Raw genomic sequence first — 23,709 nt, forward strand, 5'->3', positions numbered from 1 at the left:
GTGAGTTCAAGCGATTCTCCTGCCTTAGCTTTCTGAGTAGCTGGGAGTACAAGTGAGCAACAGTACACTCTACTCATTTTTGTATTTTTAGCAGAGACAGGGTTTCACCATGTTGCCCAGGCTGGTCTTGAACTCCTAACCTCAAGTGATCCACCTGCCTTGTCCTCCCAAAGTGTTGGGATTACAGGCGTGAGCCAACGGGCCTGGCCCAATCCATTAGTTCTATGAATAATTTTGTTGCTCTTCTATCAGTGTAGGGAAGGAAAAATATGACTTGGCTTAAATTACATTGTAGTTTTGATTATAAGAATTCTTATTCTGCATAAGAACTTTTTATTGTTATCTTTGGAAAAGTTATTTAACCACTCCAGGCTTTGGCTTTCTAATCTTTAAAATGAGAATAATAACAGGACCTGCTATATAGTGTTCATAGAAGATTAAAATGGGCAATGGTGCTTGGCTCATAGTTAGTGCTACTGTCAGTGTTTGAGACCTTTTCTAAGCAAGTTAGTATTCTCTTTTCAACAGAGACTTCAAATGGTGTATTGTGATTGTTTTCTTTCATGTAGCCCTTAAAACTTCAGCAATAGTGATATTACTCTGTTTTTTCCATGTGTTTTACAATAGAAAAATCATTTGGTGTCTCACTGAGCTACACTGAAATTTAATAAATTTGTGTCACTAAACGAAGCATTTCTGAAATGTGGATCCAAAATTTCCTGTGTTTATATTCAAGGGCCTCTCCTCTTATTGTTTTATCTTTAAGTTTCTGATCATTTTATGTCATTAATATTTCATAGTTTTCATTCATGTCTAAATTCTCTTACCATCCCAGGCCAAAAATGGCTCTTTTCTTGAGATGTGGTATTAAAAATAGTGCATGCCTGAAGTCAGGAATTCGAGACCAGCCTGGCCAACATGGTGAAACCCCATCTCTACTAAAAATAGAAAAATCAGCTGGGTGTGGTGGTGGGGACCTGTAATCCCAGCTACTTGGGAGGCTGAAGCAGGAGAAACGCTTGAACCTGGGAGGCAGAGGTTACAGTTAGCCAAGAATGCGCCGTTGTACTCCACCCTAGGAGACAAGACTGAAACTCCATCTCGGGAAAAAAAAAATAGCGCATAATTCTTAGGTATAAATTAACCATAGTTTTATATATAATATTATCAATTTGATTGTAATTATTGTTCAGTACTGTGTTGAATAGGAGTGGTGAGAGAGGGCATACTTTTCTTGATTTTGAGTGAATGACTGATGCCCAGCGTTTTCTTGGCTTTCTGTATGTAATCTAGGCAACCTGGCTTAGTACCAAGAGAGTAAGCAAAGAGTTACTTTGTTATCTTCTCTGTGCCTTAGTGCAAGTCACTTCACCCCCTCTGACCTTCATTTTCTCATGTATTATGAAGTGAAAAAGCTGAAATAGAAAATCTTTAACACAGAAGATTCCTTCTACCACTGATTCTATTTAAGACCGTTTCATTATATGACAGCTTTGTAAAAAATGTGATAGAATAAAAATTTTGGCCCAGTAATTTTCACATTTATTTTTAATGTTAATCTTTTTAGTAATGCCCTGTTTACATGAACGTATATTGACCAACTTATTTTTGTCTTGGGAGTTGGTTGCTTTTTAAAGTCCTTTCTTTGCTGATGTCTTATCAGCAACTATATTGGACTCCAAAATATGAGAAGAAACTTCAAACCACATGTGCTAATTACTGTGAAAATAGACGCTAGCAAAGCAAATAAAAAGTTAGCTAGTTTTCCAGCTACTGCACTGTGGGTGGGTGAATAGCCAGAGGGAGATCATCCAGTGACCTTGCTACTGCTGAGCTGTAAATGTTGCTGTACAGTTTCCTGGAATTATCAGGGCTCTTGCTGGGAAAAAACATCTTTGGGAGTACAGCTACATTTCTGACAGTGGATTTTGGGGCAAGGTGTCACTTTAGTTAGAGATAATAATGTTCTGAAAACTGGATGGGCAATGAAAGATTAACAAAAGCATATTTCTACAGAAGGAACAGGATTGGAAAAAAAGAAAAAAGCATATATGCACATTTTTATTGCATGGAATCTATGTGAATCATGCAATTTTTAACCCATTTTCCTGATTAATATATTACATATAGGGGTGATTTTTCTTTTCTTGGACATTTAAGATAGCTGCTGATTATAAGGTAAATATGCAGTGATTCTTTGTCAGCTATGTGCTGTTGTCTAGGACCTCCATAAAAAAATTACCACAAATTTGGTGGCTGAAAACAACAGAAATATCTTCTTTCACAGTTCTGGAGGCCAGAAGTCCAAAATCAAGGTTTTGCCAGAGTTGATGCCTTCAGGAGTCTCTGAATGAGAGTTGTTCCATGCCTCTATCCTAGCTTCTTGTGGCTGCTGGAGATCCTATCGTTCCTTCGTTCATAAACACATCACTGTAATCTGTCTCCTTCTTCACATCACCTTCTGTGTTTCTTCTTCTTCTAAGTCTTCTTATGAGGAAACTTGTCATTGGATTTAGGGCCCCTGGATAATCCTGTATGATCTCACGTTGAGACCCTTGACTTAATTAAATCTGTAAAACTTGCTTTTCCAAGTAAGGTTACGTTCACAGGTTCTTAGTGGAAATATCTTCTGAGCGGGGTCGGGGGAGGTGGTGGTCAACATCTAACCCACCTACAGTTTGTGTCTCTCTTCTGTTTAATTATCAAGAAAGTTCTCAAAAATTAAAACTGGTTGTGGGTGAAATCCTTAACTTGAGAGAAGCTGGTTCTTTCTGCCCTTTTATTCAAGTAATTTTTTGAGTACTACTCTGTGAGTCATAGTATTTCGGAACTGGAAGATACTATAAAATATTTTTCTTTTGCCAGAAGCACAGATATTTTGTTTATGGTCCAACTCCGAGTTAGAGTCAAAGCCAGACCTAGAACATAGATTCTGAATCAAGTGTTTACATCTGTATTGTGAGACCAGAAAGTCCTCTGTTTATTATGTTATTGGAGCAATTAAATATACATTTATTGAGCAGACTTCAAACAGCATTACTTTTTGAGTGGTTTGGGAAAGAGTCCTTGGGAAATAAGAGGTCTGTGTCTTGCAAGAACTATTCAAGGCAGGCAAAATAGCATAATGATTAATAGCAAAAAATTTGTATTAATGCTGAATTTAAATTTCGGCTGCTTGACCACATGATGTTCAGCAAATCACTTAGTATTTCTGGGGCTCACAGTCCTGGCTCACACTATTTGGAAAATACCTGGGGATTCATTGGGAGCAAAGGGATTGAGAGGATTTTCAAATTCTCAATATTTAAACTTTTTATGCAAGGAAAATAATTCTGCTTAATATAAAAAATACAATTTTAAATATCAATGGCTATTATTTTATCTTTAATAATTTTGCTAAACCTTTGATACAGTTATTTGGTGAGTACCCATTGTTAATTTTTAGATGAATAATTGTAGTTTTGATGATGACTCTTAATCAGAGATCTTCATGGTTGTAAGTCTGATGTTAGGAGTTACACAATGGCTGCTTTAGGCCAGTGGTTTATTATGTTGTTTATTTCGTATCGATTCTCCTATGCTTAATTGCCTGTTGACGTAATAGTTAATGAACTTCTGAAAATACCCAGTATACAACAGTTCTCATGGGTACTTTATTAACTGAAGCAGACTAGAGCCTATTACATAGAAATAGAGACCTGGTCCTAAGATTTCTAACTTACATTCATATTGATAAAAATTAAGCCCTGGAGGTGTTATTTATAAGATTTGGTAATTGGTAATGTCTGGATTAAATAATACATTTTTATTTCTAGATATGTACTATGCCTTTCTTGAACTTATTTTATTAAGAAGTTAAATATTCTCTGTATTAACACTTTTAGCTGTTTATAAGTACAATAAACTGGTTTTCAAATTAAAATAATTAGAAAAATCAATCTCTTTGAAAAATGCAAAGGAAAATATCTTTTAACTCCCAAGATAGTATTCTCCTGTTGTTTTTGAGAATTTCCTACCATTTAAATAGGGATAACTGCAGATTCTTGAAATCAGTCTGAGTTAAAAAGATTACCTATAATTGGAATGACTTGGGTTAAATTTGAGTACTTTAATTTCATTTTTCTCTTATGTGTCATTTGAGATTTCTTAGCACAAAACAGTAGTTCAAGTAAATATATTCCCTTTTATTTGCTATTTAAATGGTGTCTAATAGCTCCTGTCTTGCTTAACTTCATCATTAATATATAGCATTTATTTTAATAGTTTAATAATTTGAGTTAAAAAAAAAACAATAAATCCCCCTGCCCTCTTTTAGTTTAGATTATATTGTGAGTGTGTGCTTGGGCCTCCAGATATCTGGCTTGTATGACAGAGGTATTAGTACCATTCATTGAAATGGGAAACCGATAAAAGGCCAGCATTGGGAATTATGAGTTCAGTAATATGTTGACTTTCATATCTAAGTAGAAGTCACATGAATGTTCCAACATACAAGTTTGGAGCTCAATTAAAACAGTTTAAATTGCAGATTTTGTGAGTAGGCTTGGTTCAGGTGGTAATTGAAGTTGAGAAATAAAAGAGATCACCTAGGGAGAAAGTACAGAGCGAGTAAAGAAGAAACCTGGAACCAGTAGAGCCTAGAATCATATTACCATTTAATGACCTGAAAGAGGAGGGTGAGCCTGCTGAGGAAACTGAGAATGTGTAGTCTGAGAGGTTGGAGGAGAGTGTGGTAGGGGAATAAACGTTTCATGTAGGCATACATGGTCAATAGAGCGGAATTGTGTTGAGACATCAAGTAAGAGAAGTGGGAGATGTGTCTGTTAGATTGGTGAAATGGAGTCTGTTGGTTTCCTAAGACCATCTGCTTTGGTGTAGTTATGGGGTGATAGCCAAATAAGAGCAGATTGAGGAATGAGTGGGAGTAGGGAAAATTGAGACAGTGAGCATATATAACCCTTTCAGGAATTTTTTTTATAAAGAGCAAGCAGTAGCTGGAACAGAGTATGTGGTGAAGGGAGAGGTTCATCCTTCCCTTTCTTCTGCTCTTTCCTTCCTTTATTTCCTTCTCTTTTCCCTCCTTTTTTTTTCCTATGACACATATATATATATATATATATATATGTAAAAACTGATGGACTAGTGGGAAAGAACCATTTGAGAAGGGATGGTTGACGGTACCTCAGAGATCCGTTAGGTTCTTGTAAGGTGTAAGGTTCTTGGGAGATCAGTAAGCAATGAGATCCAAAGTGAAGTAGAGTGGTAATCCTTAGATGGGAGTTATCTGCCCCATGTTTCAAAAAAGGGAAGGAGATTATAGAAGGTAGAGAAGTTTATAGCTTTGAAAAGGCAAGATGAAGAGGTTCCTACCTTTTTTAATTCTATAGAAGCTAGAAGGTATGGAAAAAGGTGGTTTTAGACATAGAAAAGTAAGAAAAGTTTGAAATGATTGACAATGACAGTGGAAAATAAGAAATGAGTTGGCCAGATATTTAGGGCCCATTTGAAGTTAGTAATCATGTGATACTCTGTAACAGTGTTTAGTTGCTTGGGTGCGAACTCAGAGAGAGCAGATAGTTGGATCCATCCAGGGTTGGATTTTGCCACAAGGGAGCACCTAAGAGACAGGATAGCAAGGGAATTTAGAACATTGGCAAGAGTATCATTGAAAATGATGTAGCCTGGCATCTAAGTTAAATAAAGAGAGAAGAGAAGAGAAGATGATTGATTGGGAGAAAGGAGGAGACGACAAGACTTAAGAGTTCCAGTGAGATTGAAAAATGGTTACAGTGTGACTGGTTGAAAGCAAACTGATGGGATAGGAGATTGTGGCCAAAAAGAGGGGAGCTTAAATTTAGAGCTCTTCCATGTGATGATAGTGTCCAAGGAAAAGCCATGACTGATGTAGAGAGGATAAAAATGTTTCCCCTCCCACCCCTACAGATTGAAAGCTTTGTGACAGCACCTTCTGAGGTGTATGTTGTGGAATATTTTCTCTCCCAAAAGATGCAAGTAGTAATTCTTTATTAAGGCTCTGAGACATATTGCATTAATGAATCTGTTTAAATTTGTTTAACTGTGCATTTCTAAAATCTATGGGACTACAGAACCTTTTGTACTATGATATCTATTAACGGCCATTTAAACTAGGGTTTTCCTATACTTTTGAGCAGTTGTTTTATTTGTTATGTGCTGAAACTGTTAAATTAATGGGAATAAGTGAGAATAATTATCACAACATATATAGTTTATAAAGAAGGTTTAATCTACATTAATATATATCAATATCAAAAGATTTCTTTTCCTGTTAAAATTAAATGTGTCTAAAACCTAAAAATGTAAGTTAGTATATTGTTTTGTTAGTGATCATTGTGACATTTGAAGTTGCTTATTGAAAATCTTTAATTAGTAATTGATATTCCAGGAAAACCTACTATATTAGTTCTATACAATAGTTACCCAAGTTGGATTAGTTAAAACATAAAAGAGTTTACCCAGTCACATAATTGGATATACACAGAAGTTCAAACCATGTCGTCAAGCACTTGTTTTCATTTCTCAGCTCTACCTTCTATTGTATTGACTTCATTCTCAGGCAGGATGTACTGATGTCCCATAGTGTGACAGTTTCTCTCAGAGAGGCTGAGGATGGGACAAGCACTTAGAATCTGACTGATTTCTTTCTAAAATGTATCTCCTGGTTGGATTTTATTAGCTGATAAAAGAAGTACAATATTATAACTACCATTTTTTTATTTAAAAATTTTAATTTTTCTGTATTTTTATTAAATCTTAGGATTTTCGTTTAGGTCCTTAAGTTTCTGATTCCATTCTAATAAATAAAATCTTGACTGAGGACTTGAAACTCCAAATGTTCCCAGTTACTAGTTCCAGTAACAAAAGGAGCTCTGATAAGAGGATTATTGATGCATGTGCAGTACAAGAATACTAAACATTAAAACCATTCAGGAACTTTTTAGATAAAGTTGGAAACTTAAAACATTTACAAAAATGAAATATGTACTTAGTAGTCTTTATCGTGTCCTTGTGAGGTCCTCTGCAGCAAATACAAAACCCATAAAACTCATCCTCCCTATCCCCTGAAACCCATCAATAAAGGAAAACAAAACAAAACAAAACCCCACAAAATAACATATCAAACTTTTGAAACAGTGGTCTTTAACCTGTTAAATTATTTTCTGAGGAATGTAGCCTTGAACTGTGTAGTAATTGACTGTCATAGAAAATGGTAGTCAAAATCAAACCTGTAGCTTTTGGCAAATTAGTGGTCTTTTTGATGGACTTTTTAGTGAATAACCATAAAAGGTGTTTTATGTTTTCCTGCTTTATAAATAAAGGAAAGTAAAATGATCACGAGTATTAAATAAATTACTGGCCTTAATGAAAAGCATATGAAATTTATATCCAGGTTGAATATGGAAAGTCACAAGAGACCATCATTTCTGCCTAACAACCAAAATAAGCTACAAAATAATAGTTTTTGGAAACCTCATCAGAGAGCTAAGGACAGAAGTAAACCTAAATGAACCTACATGCAAAAAGTGACAGGCCTTTTGTAGGAAAAAACAGACCCATGATTACTTTCATCCTTGGTGGAACTGTATGAGCAGATGAATCCTTAAAAGTTTTTGAGATATTTGTAGTGTCAGGTGTAGGCTGATGTGAAAGATTAGAATCTAGAGGAGCCTAACCCACAGAGCAAAGCACTATCTGTCCACCAGCTCTTACGCAAGTGTTTTCACTGAGTGAAGGAGGAGATCAGAGAAGGAGACTTGAGAGAGATACTTCAAATGAAATCCTCAACACATCAGAAAGGTGGTGTGTGGGGTGTGTGTCTGGTGGGGGGTGTGGGAGTGGGGAGGAGTTCAGGCAGAAGAACTGAGCACTCTAGGGTTTCACTTACAAAAGAATATAAGAGCCCTTTCCCAAACTGATTCTTTGTAGGGAATGCTGGGTCTTCACAGTCTAGGGCAATGGCCCTCCAAAGACTAGGCTGAGGAATGTGTATTAGAGCTGAAAGTTGTCTTCTTAGGTACATAAAGTAGTGGGTGAGGGCAGAGAGACTTCCCTCCCCAACCCAAAAGACTGTAAAGCTGGGAGAGATCTCCTGTATTTCCTAAAGCTAATGGATCAGCTTTGAAGCCGAGGGAGGATGCTAGAATCTCATCATGGCTCAGCTTTATTTTTAGATGAAGGAAAACTGATCTCTCTCAAAGTATTTGAAGGCTGTGGCAATTGATTTAAACTAGAACTGTGGCAAAGGCTAGACCCAACTTATTAACTACAGCTCCAACTCTCCAACAGCCTGACAAAAAAAGGAGTGGGTATGCCCCTTTCTTGAGGATAATATTCTTGAATTCAGACTCTACTGTTGTTTTATACAAACTGTCTGGCCTACAATCAAAGATTATATAACACACCAAAAAGTGAGAAATGTGACCCATAGGCAAGAAAATAGACGGACTCAGAGATGGCCCAGATCTTGGAATTATGAGACATTTGTTAATATAGCTGTTACAAAAATGCTTAGGGATGTAGTGGAGAAGATGGAAAATGTGTCTGAAAAGCTGGGAAATTGCAGTAGAGATGTGGATACTGTAAAATAAATGGAAATTCTGGAATTGAAAAATACAGTATCAGAACTGAGAGCTTCATTCAATGGACTTGTTAGATAGACTAGAAAAATCAGTGAGAGGTAAAGACAGGTTGGTAGAAAGTATCCAAATTGAAACAAAAAGAAAAAAGTGAAAAAACATAACGGAGTGTTTGAGGTCATGGAATAATATCAAATGTAGGGGAGAGAGATATGGGGGTAAAAATTCCAGGTTTTAATGATCAAATTCTTTCCAACACTTTCAGCCCAACGGTCCATGAAATTTTAACAAAGCGTAAGCAGGATGAAATATTTTAAAAATCACATTTACTGATATCATAGTCAATTATAAAAATGGCCAGGGGGAAAAAGATACATTATGGATAGGGGAATAATGATATGAATTGTAGATAATGTCTCTACAGAAACAGTGGTGGTCAGAAGACAAAGTACTAAAAGAAGAAAAGCTACATCAACCTTGAATTCAATATCCAGTAAAAATACCCTTGAAAAATGAAGACAAGCAGCTTGTCACACTCACCAATCTCTTTTCTGTGTCCAGTCTATCTACTAACAAGTCCATCAAATGCGTTTTTCAACTCTGATACTATATTTTTCAATTCCAGAATTTATATTTATTTGCTAGCATCTCTACTGAAATTTCTCATCTTTTCAGACACTGTCCATCAGAAAAAGGGAAAATAAGTGTTGGTGAGGATGTGGAAAAACTGAAACCCTCACTGGTTCAGCCACCAGGAAAACAGTTTGGCTGTTCTTCAAAGTTAAGCATGAAATTACAATTTCACTCCTATAAAACAGATATTCAAACAAGTACATGTATACACATGTCCATAGCAACACTATTCACAGTAGCCAGAAGGTGAAAACAGCCCAATGGTCCTTGTCGTTGCTAGTAAAATAAAAATAAATATAGCTAATATTTATGAGCATTTATTATGGTAAGGTAGAAAGGGAAAAGAAGGGACAATGAGAGGTGGAGACAAGAGATAGGGAACTTGCAGTGAGGAGGCGTATGTAGTGTATGCAGGGAATGGTAAAGAGGTTATTTTGACTTTATCAAAATAATTTGTTAAATGGAGGAATGAGCTGGGGACTTTGTGAAGGTGTAACTGAAGCTGGTAAAATGCCTTGATTGCTAAACATTGGTCTTTAATTAAATAATACTTTCATTATAAGGTATTCCTTGTCTCACAATTTATTAGTTTTAAGTCAAGTAGAAAAATTTACTGCTGTATCGTTATGTCCCTAAATTGTACCAAAAGCAGAATCTTAGTTAAGATACCTTGATAATTCAATTTATAATAGTTACAATTTTTCATACAAACAAATTACACAGTTGTTTACTGAGCAAAGTCTTATCAGCTCTTAAGTTGTTGTATCAATGAGATGCTCATCAGGAAACTGATTGGTGTGCATCTTGTAGTACTGGATAATTTATAAAAATTGTATTTTGGTGAAGGGATGGATGAATAGGCAGAGCACAGAGGATTTTTAGGACAGTGTGGGCTACATGTTGTTAAACATTTGTCCAAACCCATAGAATGTACAACGAAAAGAGCAAACCCTAATGAAAACTATGGACTCTTGAGTGATCATGATTTGTCAGTGAAAGTTCTCAACTGTAGCACAGGCACCACGCTGGAGGGGGATTCTGATAATGGTGGAGGCTGTGCATGTGTGGGGGCAGAGGACATATGAGAAAATCTTTTCCTTCCTCCTGCTTATGCTATGAACTGAAGACTGTTCTAAAAAGTAGTCTTTAAAAAAATATTTATTTAGCCATTTTGGTCACACATTTGGGAAAAGCACCATGGAATGTGAACTGGCTTTTGAATAGGACGGAAGCTAATTATAGCCTTCTTCTTGGGTCTTATTTCCCTACAGACATCTTATTTAAGAGATACAGAATAAAGAAAGCAAAAGGAATGATTTATGACATTTTACAACCTAGATCTCACTGAACTCTATTCTGTTTTACTGTAGGTTTCCTTAGCATTGTTGTTTTAAAACAAGATCTTAATAATCATTCAGATGTTTCTTTTGTGTATTTGGTTTCTAATTTCATTATTTCAGAAAATGAATATGCCTGATTTAGCAAGGGGGTTTTCTTTCTTTTTATAAATAGTCTTAATATGCAAGCATCAAAGAGAAAAGACAACATGACAAACTAAGTTACTAAGGAGTGAATACTTCTAAAATGATTTGCCTTTAGTCGGAAACCCTATTGCTAAAATAAATCATTTAGAAACTGTTTTAATACTTAAATTCTGTATCCTGATGGAAATAGAAACTATGTATCTTGCATTGTGCCCAGCAAATCAGCATTTTCAAAACCTTAGGTTACTTCTAAATGCATTTTTTTTAAATGAAGGACATACTGATATTTACAGTATTTCATTTATATTATGAGTGATCTATAATGTAGAATTTTTTCAGAAGGTAGTCTTCTCTGGGGTTATAAATTTCCTGCAGTTATTTCTCACAAAATCCCTCTGAATTTTATGGCTGTTTGGCATAAGAAGTCCCTAAGATATTTGGCACTCAGCCTGGAGTTTGAGCATGAATATTATCTTTTTCTTGATTCTTATTGCCTCTTGATTTTAATAAGTCGCTGGCTGTTCCTACAGGGCCAAATAATCACTTGCATTTTTCTGTCCAAGAATGTTATTAGATTGGGTTTATTTACATAAGTCTGTGAGAAATAATATTCAGTTTTTGTTTTAAAGACCTGTTATAAACAACAACAATAAAAGTCTTCCTTTCATGATAGTTCAGCCATCTCATTGGTTCATATTCTAAGGGTACCTCAGGCTAACTGTGACTCAGTGCTCTAAGGAAAGTACTGATTGCCAGCCTGGTACCATGAAACTCTTCTCTGGGTTTTCGTTAATGATCAATGCAACACAAATGATGGGGAGTTGGATAAAAGTCACAGAATTTTTGAGATGAAGATTTTATCTAGCCTAGTGCCTTTCTTTTTTCTGATGTGGAAACTGAGAGCAAGGGTAGTTGAGTAATTTGCTCAGACTCATACTCTTCATCGCTTCTGACTTCAAGAACGTTATTCCTTTATCTTAGTGCCTCCTTTCAGAACCTCACTTTCAGAACTGTTACATGCTTTTTGGTTGAGGTTGTCACTTTCTACAGCAGCCAGATAGGCAGTCATTGGTTAGAGCTTAGTTTCTTTGTCAGAGCGACTCCAATCAGCAGAACCTTAATTCTTGCCTTTGTATCTTTGTGCTTTAGTGCTCAGGGGATGGGGGCACTAAATGGAACATTGCAGTGCAAGAGCCTGTTTCACTGCAGTTTTCTAATGAAGGATAATTTCAAAACTTGATAGGTAGGATTTTACTTTAAGTAATTTAGGTATTTTTTAAATAGAGTTTATCGGTTTGTTTTTATTTTTTGTTTGTTTTGAGACAGGTCTTGATCTGTTGCCCAGACTGGAGTGCAGTGGTACAGTCTGGCTTCACTGCAACCTCTTGGGCTCAAGCCATCCTCTCACCTCAGCCTCCTGAGCAGCTGGGGCTAGAGGCACACGTTACCATATCTGGCTAATTTTTAAAAACTATTTGTAGAGATGGGGTCTCACTGTGTTGCCGAGTCTGGTCTCAAACTCCTGGGTTCGAGCAGTACTCCCTACTTGGCCATCCAGAGTGCTGGGATTACAGGCATGAACCACCAAGCCTGGCATAGCGTTATTTTTAATTGATAATAGATACACTTGTAATTATTATGAACCAGTCTCTTAGTTTTATGTGTATGTGTATATACACACACACACACACACAAACACATACACTGTCTCATTTAATTTTAACATAATGAAAAACTATTCTTAAATGAGATGTGAAACTGATACTGTACCTAGAACTTTTTTTTCAAGCCAAGGTAATAGCTGAACTTAACAGCACTTTTTCTGAGCATCTCATCAGAATATTATTTTATAATATCAGGTATTATTTAATAACATTGCTTCTCCCTTCACCCCTTCATTAGTCCCCTGCTACCTCCATTGTGAGGGGCCATCCTTTAGCCAGAACTAATTCCTACAACTCCTTTATCTGGAAAATGTATCTTGCCATTACTTGAGGTAAGTAAAATGAGTGTATCATCACCAGCCCTGGCAGGCCTAAAAGCAAACTTAGGTATTGTATTCATGGCAGTTGAAGGGAAGTTTTTTTATTTTAATTTTTAAAAGTAGCCATTTGATTCTTTGATGTGAAAATCAACCTGTCAATGAATTCAGCACAGTCCGATGTGTTATTAGGTAGACTGTAATTTAAAGCTGTTACTAGATGTTACACAGACAGGAACTACATGGTAAATGAGTTTCATTTTATTTGTAGAAATCTGAGCACCAAATGATCCAACACTGGTTGGAATGTTTTATTAACCCTATTTGCATTTTGATTGCTGCTGTATGAAACTTAAGGTCTCATTATTATTTCTGATAATATATTTTTAGGCCAACCTATCTAAAAAGAACCTTCATATGAAAAGGTGTTTTCACTAATTGTATCCATCTAATACACAATATGTTATGTTTTGTAACTTAATATAAGGGAACAATTTTTAAAGTTTTCTTTATGCCCTAACTGGACCCCTCTATTAGATAATTCTAATCCATTGGGTAATTTTAGCATTACTCACTTAGAAAATGTTTTGTTTTGATATTACCAAAGGGTTTTGGGAGAAAGCATGTGGCCAAGAATGTCTACATTTACTATTACAGAGATATACCCTAGGTATTGGAGACAAAAGAAACAAAAGATGTTATTTGTGACTTGCTTACTTATTTTCCATAAGTAAAATTGGGCATCACTAATGCTGGAAGACCTACAGAAATAGTGTGCTTGACAGAAGGATCTCTTGTTCTTTTGTCTGCTGCTGATTAGCAGTTGAAATACAGTCATCGTTGGAAAATTGACCAGTGCTGCCATTACAGAACCACACATCCTTTGCTCTTGGTGCCCTTCTTACGTCCTAGTTTTGGTTTTGTTTTGTTTTTTTTTCTTTTCTCCCTCTTTTTTTTTTTCTTTTTTCCCTCTTTTTTTTTTCTTTTTTCCCTCTTTTTTTCTGCCCTCTTACCTACCTCATTCACTTATGTTTGTAAAATGGTCCTAAAGATTTGAAATTTTAGGAAAAGTTTTCATCATTATGGTATACGATATTCAGAAATATGCATTGTATGGCAAATAGCAATCTGGATTTGGTAGGATTGGTGGTAGGCAGGTCTGCCATTACCTTCTTGTTTTACTTCATTCTCCTCCCACCCGCCTTTCTCCTTATCTTCAGGATCATCATGATGGTCATTATGATCATCATGATGGTCATTATCATCATGTGAATCTTTGGGAAACTTCTTAGGTACTGAAGTGAAATTCACCTTTAAAAAATGTATTCCGTATACTTTTCTTCCTTTTTTGTGTGTGTGTGATTATTTTTTCTTATTTGAAATTGCTTCACAACTATAGTCCTATCTGAAATAGTCTGTGTTAAATAGGTTCCTTATAGCTTGTGTTCTTTTTTGCATGTGTTAATTAATACTTGGTTTTCTGTGAATTTCCTTTGCATTTCTTGTTTTCATCTATATGAATTCTATATGAATTGCTATATGCATTTCTATTTCTTTCCCCAAAATCAAGACATTTGTTGAGGGGTCAGTAAAGTAAAATGCTATAGAGTTTGTGTGTATTTGGTTATTTGTTACCTTTAATGTGAGGAAGTTTGTATTTTATTTAGTTGGAAGACATGATGGATAAGCTGTGGATAAGTACCTAAATACATAAATGTGTATACATATTGGATAGTTTACTGTTGCTGAAGGCTTGTTTCTTAATCCCTCCAGGAAAGAAAGGAGAGGCTATCCAAATTTGAATCTATTCGTCATTCAATTGCTGGAATAATTAGGTCTCCAAAATCCGCACTGAGCTCTTCAGCAGTAAGTAGGATTAACTCTCTGTGCTACTAATGGTCATTGTCTAACTTCTTTCTGATGCATTAATGAATGTGTGTGTGTGTGTGTGTGTATAAATTTGCACTTACAAATGGAAAGATAAGTGCATAATTTAACTTTTTGTGTGCATATGAATGTCTATATATGTGTATAGTAAAATCCCATGTAACACTGACATAGGGAATACAGAAATAAACTTGAATTATAGGCTTCCTTTACAATATACAAATAATTATGAGGAACATTTTATGTACTTTGAGGTCTTACTGGAGGAATAGTATAAACAATTCTTTCCTAGTGAAACATAACCCTTTTACAGTAGGGATTACTATATATATTTTAAAAATGTATTAGTGTATATGTATATTTATATTTTAAAGAGCATTTTGATTATAAAATTGAAGTCTGTTTGATAATCATTGAAATGTGGGTTTGACATATCACAGTAGTGCTTGAGTATTAGTTATCTTTAGTAACAGCGGTTTGGCCATCTCATACACATGAATAAACACACAGAAGCATTTCTCTAAAGCATTAGGTCTTCTATTTATTTGGAGAAGGAGGTTTTTTTCCCCCTCAAATACCCAGGCACTCCAGTGTATACACCCCTAACAAGTACTAGTCTAATTCTGGTCCTGATGGATTTACCTACACTGGATATTTCACATACATAAATAAAATCATACAATATGTGGCCTTTTGCATGTAGTTTCTTTCATTTATAATTCTTCTAGGGTTTATCCATGTTATACAATGTGACAGTACTTCATTCCTTTTTATGACTGAATAATACTCCATTGTATATATTTACCACATATTGTCTATCCAACAGCTGATGGACATTTGGTTGTTTCAGCTTGTTGGCTATTATAAATAATGCTGCATGAACATTCATTGTCAAGTGTTTTTATTTTTGTATGTTTTCACTTCTCTTGGGTGTGTACCCAGGAGTAGAATTTCTGGGTTATATGGTAATAATTCTCTATTTAAGCTTTTGAGGAATTGCCACACTGTTTTTCATAGTAATTGTACCATTTTACATTCCCATCAGCAATATATGAATATTTTTATTTCTCCACATTATTGCCAACACTTGTTATTTTTAATGTTTTCATATTATAGACATTCTAGTGGGCATGAAGTAGTATCTTACTGTAGTTTTAATTTCCATTTTCCTAATGACTAATGATGTGGAGCATTTTTTCATGTTCTTATTGGCAGCTTACATGTGTTCTTTGGACATGTGTTTAGTAATATTCTTTGCACATTTAAAAATTGCTTATTTATTGTTGAATTCTAAGAGTTTATATTCTGAAAATAAGCTCCTTATACATATAATCTACAAATATTTTTTTCTTACCGTTTGGATTTTTTTTTCACTTTTCTTGATGATGTCCTTTAACACACTTAAGTTTTTGATTTTGCTGAAGAGCAATTTATTTTTTCCTTGACTCTGTGTGCTTTTGATGTCAAAAAAAACATTGTCTAATCCAAGATTATACTGATAATTCAACCTTGTTTTCTTCTTAGAGTTTTATAGTTTTAGTCCTACCACTTACATCTTTGATTATTATTAGTTAATTTTTGTATATGGAGTGAGGTACAGGATCAAAATTTTATTTATTTATTTTAATTAATTAATTTATTTTTGAGATGAGGTTTCACTGTATTACCCAGGCTGATGTTGAATTCCTGAGCTCAAGTGATCCTCCCTCCTCGGCCTCCCTAAGAGTTCAAATTCAGTCTTTTGCATATGGAAGCATATTTAACTTAAAATCATTAAAATGCAACAACTATGAATCACTGTTTATGCAAGTAAACATACAAAAATTAGAATGTTAAAGCATAATTTTAGATAAAATAAAGCAAATGCATTATATATAGGAAAATGAAATTAGAATTAATCACAATGGACTTGACATAACGATTTTTCTGTTTTTAACAGTATTAAAATGTAGAGCTCCCTTTAAAGACAGTCTAATGTAATGCTTAGATCAACAGTCTTAATAGAAGAAAGAACTTAAGACTTTAGCTGATAGCAGAATTTTTTTCATCTGAATATTCTATTTGATGTCATCAGATGTTTAATATTGTTATGATAATAGAATATTGTAACATAATATATAATATATATCAGAATATATACTTATATAATATGTAATAGAATATATAATATATATTTTATATAATATCAGAATAATACTTTAATGTGTTATATCAGCTACAAGCATGTGTTTCCTTTCCAGTGTACTGAAGGTGTTAAAAGCCCTTTTATTAGTGTCTCAGATTACTGAGGCTACAGTCACATCTAGCATCTACCCATCTTAAGGAGGTTGTAATTTTGCATTGAGAACTATTTTTCAGTTCTGAAGCCTCTGAAGCCAAGGCCAGAGATGTTAGACAGTACTAATTACATATTTTAAAAGCCTACTGGCAATCATGAGGGTCCATTCCAATTGAAAGTCTTTCAAACCATATTATATTTAATGAGATCTGTTCCAGTCATGTCAAGAATATTGCCCTTTCTCTAGGGCCATCCATCTACTGCAGAATTTCTATAATGAGTGGCTGAGCAAATCGCTTGTTCCATCTTACAGACACTCATGAATACTAGTTGTATCACTGATATATGGAGTGAATAATGCCCCTCTGATGGTAGCACTCTTTGAAAAATATTCTTTGAAACAAAAATAAAGCACATTTTGGTCAAAATGATTTGTTCTTTATATAGATATCAGAAGAATTATTAAATTTTTCAACAGCAGTCTCCTTAAAATTCATATTTTCTACACTCTGTTGACATAGATGCTATTTTAATTTTAGAATTACTTTGTACTAGAATTTAGAAAATCAAAATATTGGAAAGTAGAAATGTGCTTCCTTTGTATAGAGTAATATTGTAAGTAAGATTTGCTTGCTTGCTTGCTTTTTAGAAACATCATTCAGTTATGTTAAGTTGTACATCAGTTGTAATACAGGGTCACAGTGCTTGGCTTCCGCCAGTGGCACAGGGGAATTTAGCTCTTTTCATGCGTGACATCAACTGCTTCTATTTTTCGGTGTTCTCCTTTCAGTCTAGAAAATCGGCCTTATATTTTCTTTAATCAAGACATGTTGTTAAGTTCAGGTTAAATAGTGTACATTTTAAATATCAGTTGTCTTCGATTATTCTTAAAGTCTTAAGTTGCTTTTCCCCCCATTTATTATTATGTAAAAGAGTCATTAACAAGGGAAAATAAAGATTTTTTGCATTATATCACTCTCATACAGTGAATTCTATCATGTTTAGGAAAATTAAATATTCTATTAATTTCAAGTTTTGAATTACTTGAATTACAAGTATTACATGTAATTTTTCTAAAAGGACTTATTGAGATTGATATTCTGTAATTGGTACTGTAATGGAGCAAATCTATTGTTTATATGTTCGCTCAGATGCTTAAAACAGGTAACAGAGATCATGTCAGATTGATACTAAGTTTACACAGGCAATCCCAACTTGATGATAAATGTTTACATTTACTGAAATATGGTTGCCTATTGACATATCGCAATGATCTGGTAGTAGTTTTTGTTGCAATGTGTGATAAGATATTAGCATTGAATATAGTTAATTGATGAAAATGTGTTCTTATTGATATTGTGGCACATTTTATATGTAAAATATATGGGTTTAAGGAAAGAATATTTGATACTGAATAAATGAAACTATAGCAAAAATGTGGTAAAATGATGAGAGAGGATGAGTGAGAGTCACTGGCACAATCGTAAAAGTAACTGTGTAAAAATAGTAAAGAGAGAAAAGCATGTTATTACCAATAAACAATGAGTAAGGGAACAGAAGAAGCCAGCAAAAAAGAAGTCGGAGGAAACCCAAAGGTACTGAAACAAGCAGAACTGTTAGAAAGAAAGGAAGGTAAAATAAAATTTATATTTTGCTAAACATAGTGTCCCTTATCAGAGACCCAAGAAGAGGTACAAAAAGACAGGCCAGGAAAGACAAACTCAAGTATCAGGTTACTTCCACACAGAAACTGTGTGGAAGTAACCTGATACTTGAGTTTGGCTTAGTTGTCTATTTTTGTTTAATACAAGTTTTAGAAAGAATTCTGTACTAATGCTCATCTCTGATTAGCATGTAATTCTGTATAGTTACTATGCTAGAGAACAGTTTTATTGTTTGAACCAAACAAATTTATTTATTGAACCAAACAAATTCAAATTCTCAAATACTGTAGTACAAAAAATTGTTAAGAAATTTATGAATAAAAATTTTACAGCTAGTTTCATTATAGAATGTAAATATTAGCTGAAGTATCTTTTTTTGGTTGATAATATCCATGAAAAAACTGCCAATTCAGCTTTACTGCTAAACAATTAGAATTTGTAGAATTAAAGATAGTCATTTAGTGCCAAAGATAGAACCACTATTTTAACTAATTTACATCCTGTTTGTCTAGCCTGAACACAAATGATCCTGAGGTACAAATATTCAGAATATCTTATTTTTCATTATTTAAAAATTAATTCAATAGATTCAAATGTAACTATTTAGAAATTTTTAAAAAACCAGAAGGGGGAACATTGTTTTTTGTTTTCATTTTATATTAAACATTTAGTATATCTGTACAAATAAAAAATTAGATCCAACTATCCAACTAGAAATGACATAAAATACACTTTCCCACCTATGATTACATTTCCCTTTCACTGAAGATAATTTTTACTACCACCAGGCTCATTCAGTATACTAGTGTTTCCCATCTTTTGTAAACAGTTGATTTCTCATCCCCTCCTAAAATTCCTAAGTAATATATAGCTTTAAAAGAAAAGGGGTCCTATGAAATTAAAAAAAAAAATAAATTTATAGGGCCAGGCGTGGTGGCTCACACCTGTAATCCCAGGACTTTGGGAGGCCGAGGTGGGCGGATCATGAGGTCAGGAGTTTGAAACCAGCCTGGCCGACATGGTAAAACCCCGTCTCCACTAAAAGTACAAAAAATTAACCAGGCGGGGTGATGCACACCTGTAATCCCAGCTACTCGGGAGGCTGAGGCAGGAGAATCACTTGAACCCAGGAGGCAGAGGTTGCAGTGAGCGGAGATCACGCCATTGAACTCCCGCCTAGGTGACAGAGCAAGACTCCATCTCAAATAAATAAATAAATAAATAAAATTTATAGAGATAGGGTCTCACTATGTTGCCCAGGCTGGTCTTGAAATCCTGACTTAAGCGGTCCTCCCACCTTGGTCTCCCAAAGTGCTATTACAGGCTTGAGCCACTGTGCCCGGCCAAATCTTAATCTAGTGCCTTAGATCATTTGGCCATGCTACCGGCTGAGTCTTACAGAATTTTTGAGAAATATTTAAAATCTTGTAAATTACTCATAGTCACCCCAGTATATTACTAAACTGGATTTGGAATAACTTACTAATTAGACTATCAAATTAATGTTAATAACTAAATTTACATGAGAATAGAAAAGATAATTAAATGTCATTTTTATGTTAAAAATTCAGAATTTAAAGAAGTTTGTGTTGAAGTTTTATTTAGATTGTTCAAGCTCAGTAAGGGTTTTGCTTGCATATTTTTGATGCTGTTTTATTCTTGTGTTGCTTTTTTCAAAATGGTTTATTGGGTAATTAATTTTAATAGAATCTAGACCAGACTATTTTCAAAAAACACTTTTGTTTTTGCCTCCCAAAAAGAAGCTCATCTTGATACTCAAATGCTTGAGTGAAGGTATACAAATCTTCATTACATACTTGAGAATTAGCCTGGACTAGGGTAAGGAGAAAAACTAATCTCTTTTTCTTTCCCCAAGAAAAAAAAATTTTCAAGTGCTGCTTCCTTATTGCCTTTTCATATAAAATAATCTCTTTAATTTCACTAATTCTGGTATATTTTTGCTGGACTATTCTTTAGGAACAAGATCTAGGGAAAATAACTAATTAAACAGCTAGCCCAATCAATCAGGAAAACTTATTAAATATAACTTATTAACTGTACTGTATTAACTGTAACTTAAAAAGGAGGCTTTGCTCCTACCCCCATATCTTTGGCAAAAATCTCAGATAATTTACTAACGAAGAAAAACCCTGTCTGTTGAGGCTGAGAAAGATGGGATATTTGAGGTAAAAAGCTTGGTTTCATTTGTGATGTCATTATGCTGGGCTCTTGGTATGTTGCTTTTTTTTTTTTTTTTTTTTTTTTGCTGGTGCATCCTACATATATTACTGTCAAGTTTGTAAAATTGTGTTGGGATTTCATTCAAATCATATTGATAAGAATATTCCTTCCAGTGCTTCCAGAGAAGTCTTTGAAAGACCTGATATACCCAGGCAGGGGATATGTGTGACTTTTCCCTGTGTATGTGTGTACACATGTGTATATACACACATACACTCACAGTAAGTTCAGCTTATATTTCATAACAGTGTTGTATAGGGGATGGGGAATAACAGATCTTTGAGCTTCCCTCCCTACCCCCAAAGAAACTAAGAAACCTATAGAATTGAAGTATGATCTTTATGAGATAGCAATATAAGTTCCTTACTATTTAGTTTTTTAAAAACAAAACAAAACTCAGATACTTTCCCCAGATGACTTTTTCCCCCATACATGTTCTTCATCATATACTTAAATGAATTTCTGGGAATGCTGGCTGAGCTTTTGTACTTCATATACCTTTCCACCTTAGTTCATCAAACTGTGTTCTCTCAATTGGAAATAAATGCAAATTTGGAAGGATAGGTTGGCTAGGACAAGAAATCAACATGTAGCATCCTTGTTTGGGATGCTTTCCTGTTATGTAGACCTTTTAGAGAGACAATGATAAAAATAAGTCCTTTGCAAAGATGTTACATTGAATTTCTTGTATTCAGTAATAACTTTTGAATAAATAAGCACTTTTGCTATTAGTGAGACAGAAATATGTCCATTATAGTAAAAATTTTAGTATTTACTCTAATTAGATGCACTATGATAAAATTTTAAAATAAAATTTTTGATTATACAAATAGAAAACGTTTGATTATTTTTTACTTCTTTAATAATTACAAATTATTAGTATCGGTATATACAAAAAGTTAATTTTGTGTAGATTATGTTTGTTTTTAAAAGTAATATTCTTTTACCTCATATAGTCATGGGTGGTCCTTTAGATAAAATTGTTCTTTAAAACAATTTTTGGGAATATGTTAAAACATTTTTTGAAATAAAATATTTTTCTTATATGTTAAATATGATATAATATTGTTTATCATAGTTTGTGTGAAAATTAAAAAGACTTAGTTTACCAAAACTTCCATGTATAGTCACAACCTGAATATATTTTAAAAGTTTAAAATGTTATTTAATATGAGTGGAAGAAGTAAGAATCAGAATGTAGGCTCTTCTTTGAGATCTATTTTGGACTTTTCAAGTTTTTTATTGTTGTTTTGTTTTGTTCTTTTAACCAACAGAATGGGTTTTGGATAATATGAAATAGAACTTTGAGCAGTAAGTTTTGGGTCTCTTCAGTGGTACAAAACAATGAAGTCTTTGTTAAAAACCAGTTTTTACTTACTACAGAATTACCATACTTTGGTCCTACCTAGAATTTATATCAGCCTGTAAAACTTCATATATGAATATGAATATTTGCCTTTCATTTATTATTAATTCTGATGTTTCCAATTTATAAATTACCTTCTCATGAGGCATTGTGCATACTGTATTTTGAGAACCTTAAAAGTTAGTTCAAATTACTACACCTTATCCACAAAGTACTCTTTCTATCTGGAGGAGTTTAGTTCCTGTGTGCCATAAAAACAACAATAACATCAGCAACATTTTTACTTGTAATCAGAAAATGTGTGATTTAATCTACTATCAGTTAGCACATTTCAAGGAAATAACAGTCATCTCTTAAATTATTTCTGACTTGGTGTTAGCATTTGGCCTCTTAAAATAACAGAGAATTTGCTTTCTCTACCATGCTCATGGTTTATAAACATTCCTTATCTTTGCCGTGTGTTTGTAATTGCATATTGGTGGTTTTCAGTGATGCTATTTCTCCTAGGGCTTTATCTACCATTGCTTTGTAGAAGCAGGACCAGCCATGTGGCAGAGGTAATGGTTAAGTCAGGTGAGTGAAGATAAGGACAGGAAGGCACAGCAGCAAGGCAGCATCAAATAAAACCTGAGATAGTGCTCCTGGAACATATGAGACTGCTCAGAACCTCTGTGATCAAGAGTTAATTACATAAAAAAGAAATACCTTAGCTTTTCATTTACATAAAAATTAAGTTGTTTTGTGATACATTTCTGTTAATTCCCTCTTTTTCTTCGTAATTTCTCTGGTTGATAATTTTAGTATATAGATTTATTTTAGGACATGGTGAATAAGATTATCAATGCTAACTCTAAATGCTAATATTGTGTCTACCTTTGTATGACAGATAAAACAAAGTGTTGAAGTGTATGTATTTGTGGTAAACTTCAGCACCAGTACTTCAAAAGATATTTTAGGTTCATCATATAACTTTTAATTGGTCAATTAAAGGGAGGAACATTTGTAAGAAGCCTTTATAGTTGCTATGAATTTTATTAGAAAATAATCAGTATTTTCTCTAATTTAGTTTTTTTTTTTTTTTTAATATTTGTTTAAGCTTTCTGATATGATCTCCATCAGTGAGAAGCCTTTGGCAGAACAGGACTGGTACCATGGTGCAATTCCCAGAATAGAAGCTCAAGAACTGTTAAAAAAACAAGGAGACTTTTTGGTGCGAGAGAGTCATGGGAAACCTGGTGAATATGTCCTTTCTGTATATTCTGATGGACAGAGGAGACATTTTATCATACAATATGTTGATGTACGTTCCCAGTTTAGTTCATATGTATATTTTGATGTAGTTCTTTGTGGTACAATTGTATTAAAATAATGAATGGTTTGTGACAAATGCCTGCAACACTTGAAATTTAGCACTTAATTTTTTTCTGAATTTCTTAAATACAGTGCTTCAAAATTTGCTAACATTTAAGTATGTTTAAGGAAAGATGTATTTAGTAATATTTTAAATTAAAAATAGTGTTTACAAAATCAAAGTCTATAGCTATTTAAAATATGTTGTTA

At 33.9% G+C, this 23,709-nt stretch overlaps 1 protein-coding gene across 1 annotated transcript in view; it reads left to right on the forward strand.

The window, feature by feature from the left end:
- The window catches only part of FER (fer (fps/fes related) tyrosine kinase), a 498,838-nt gene that overhangs the window by 217,583 nt on the left and 257,546 nt on the right, over window positions 1-23,709 (forward strand). Inside the window, exons 11-12 of the mRNA XM_011998204.1 lie at window positions 14,487-14,579; window positions 23,246-23,449. Coding sequence (XP_011853594.1) covers window positions 14,487-14,579; window positions 23,246-23,449 — 297 coding nt within the window. The remainder of the gene's footprint in view (window positions 1-14,486; window positions 14,580-23,245; window positions 23,450-23,709) is intronic.

The sequence above is a fragment of the Mandrillus leucophaeus genome, unplaced genomic scaffold (assembly GCF_000951045.1).
Source record: "Mandrillus leucophaeus isolate KB7577 unplaced genomic scaffold, Mleu.le_1.0 Scaffold560, whole genome shotgun sequence".
Lineage (NCBI taxonomy): Eukaryota > Metazoa > Chordata > Mammalia > Primates > Cercopithecidae > Mandrillus > Mandrillus leucophaeus.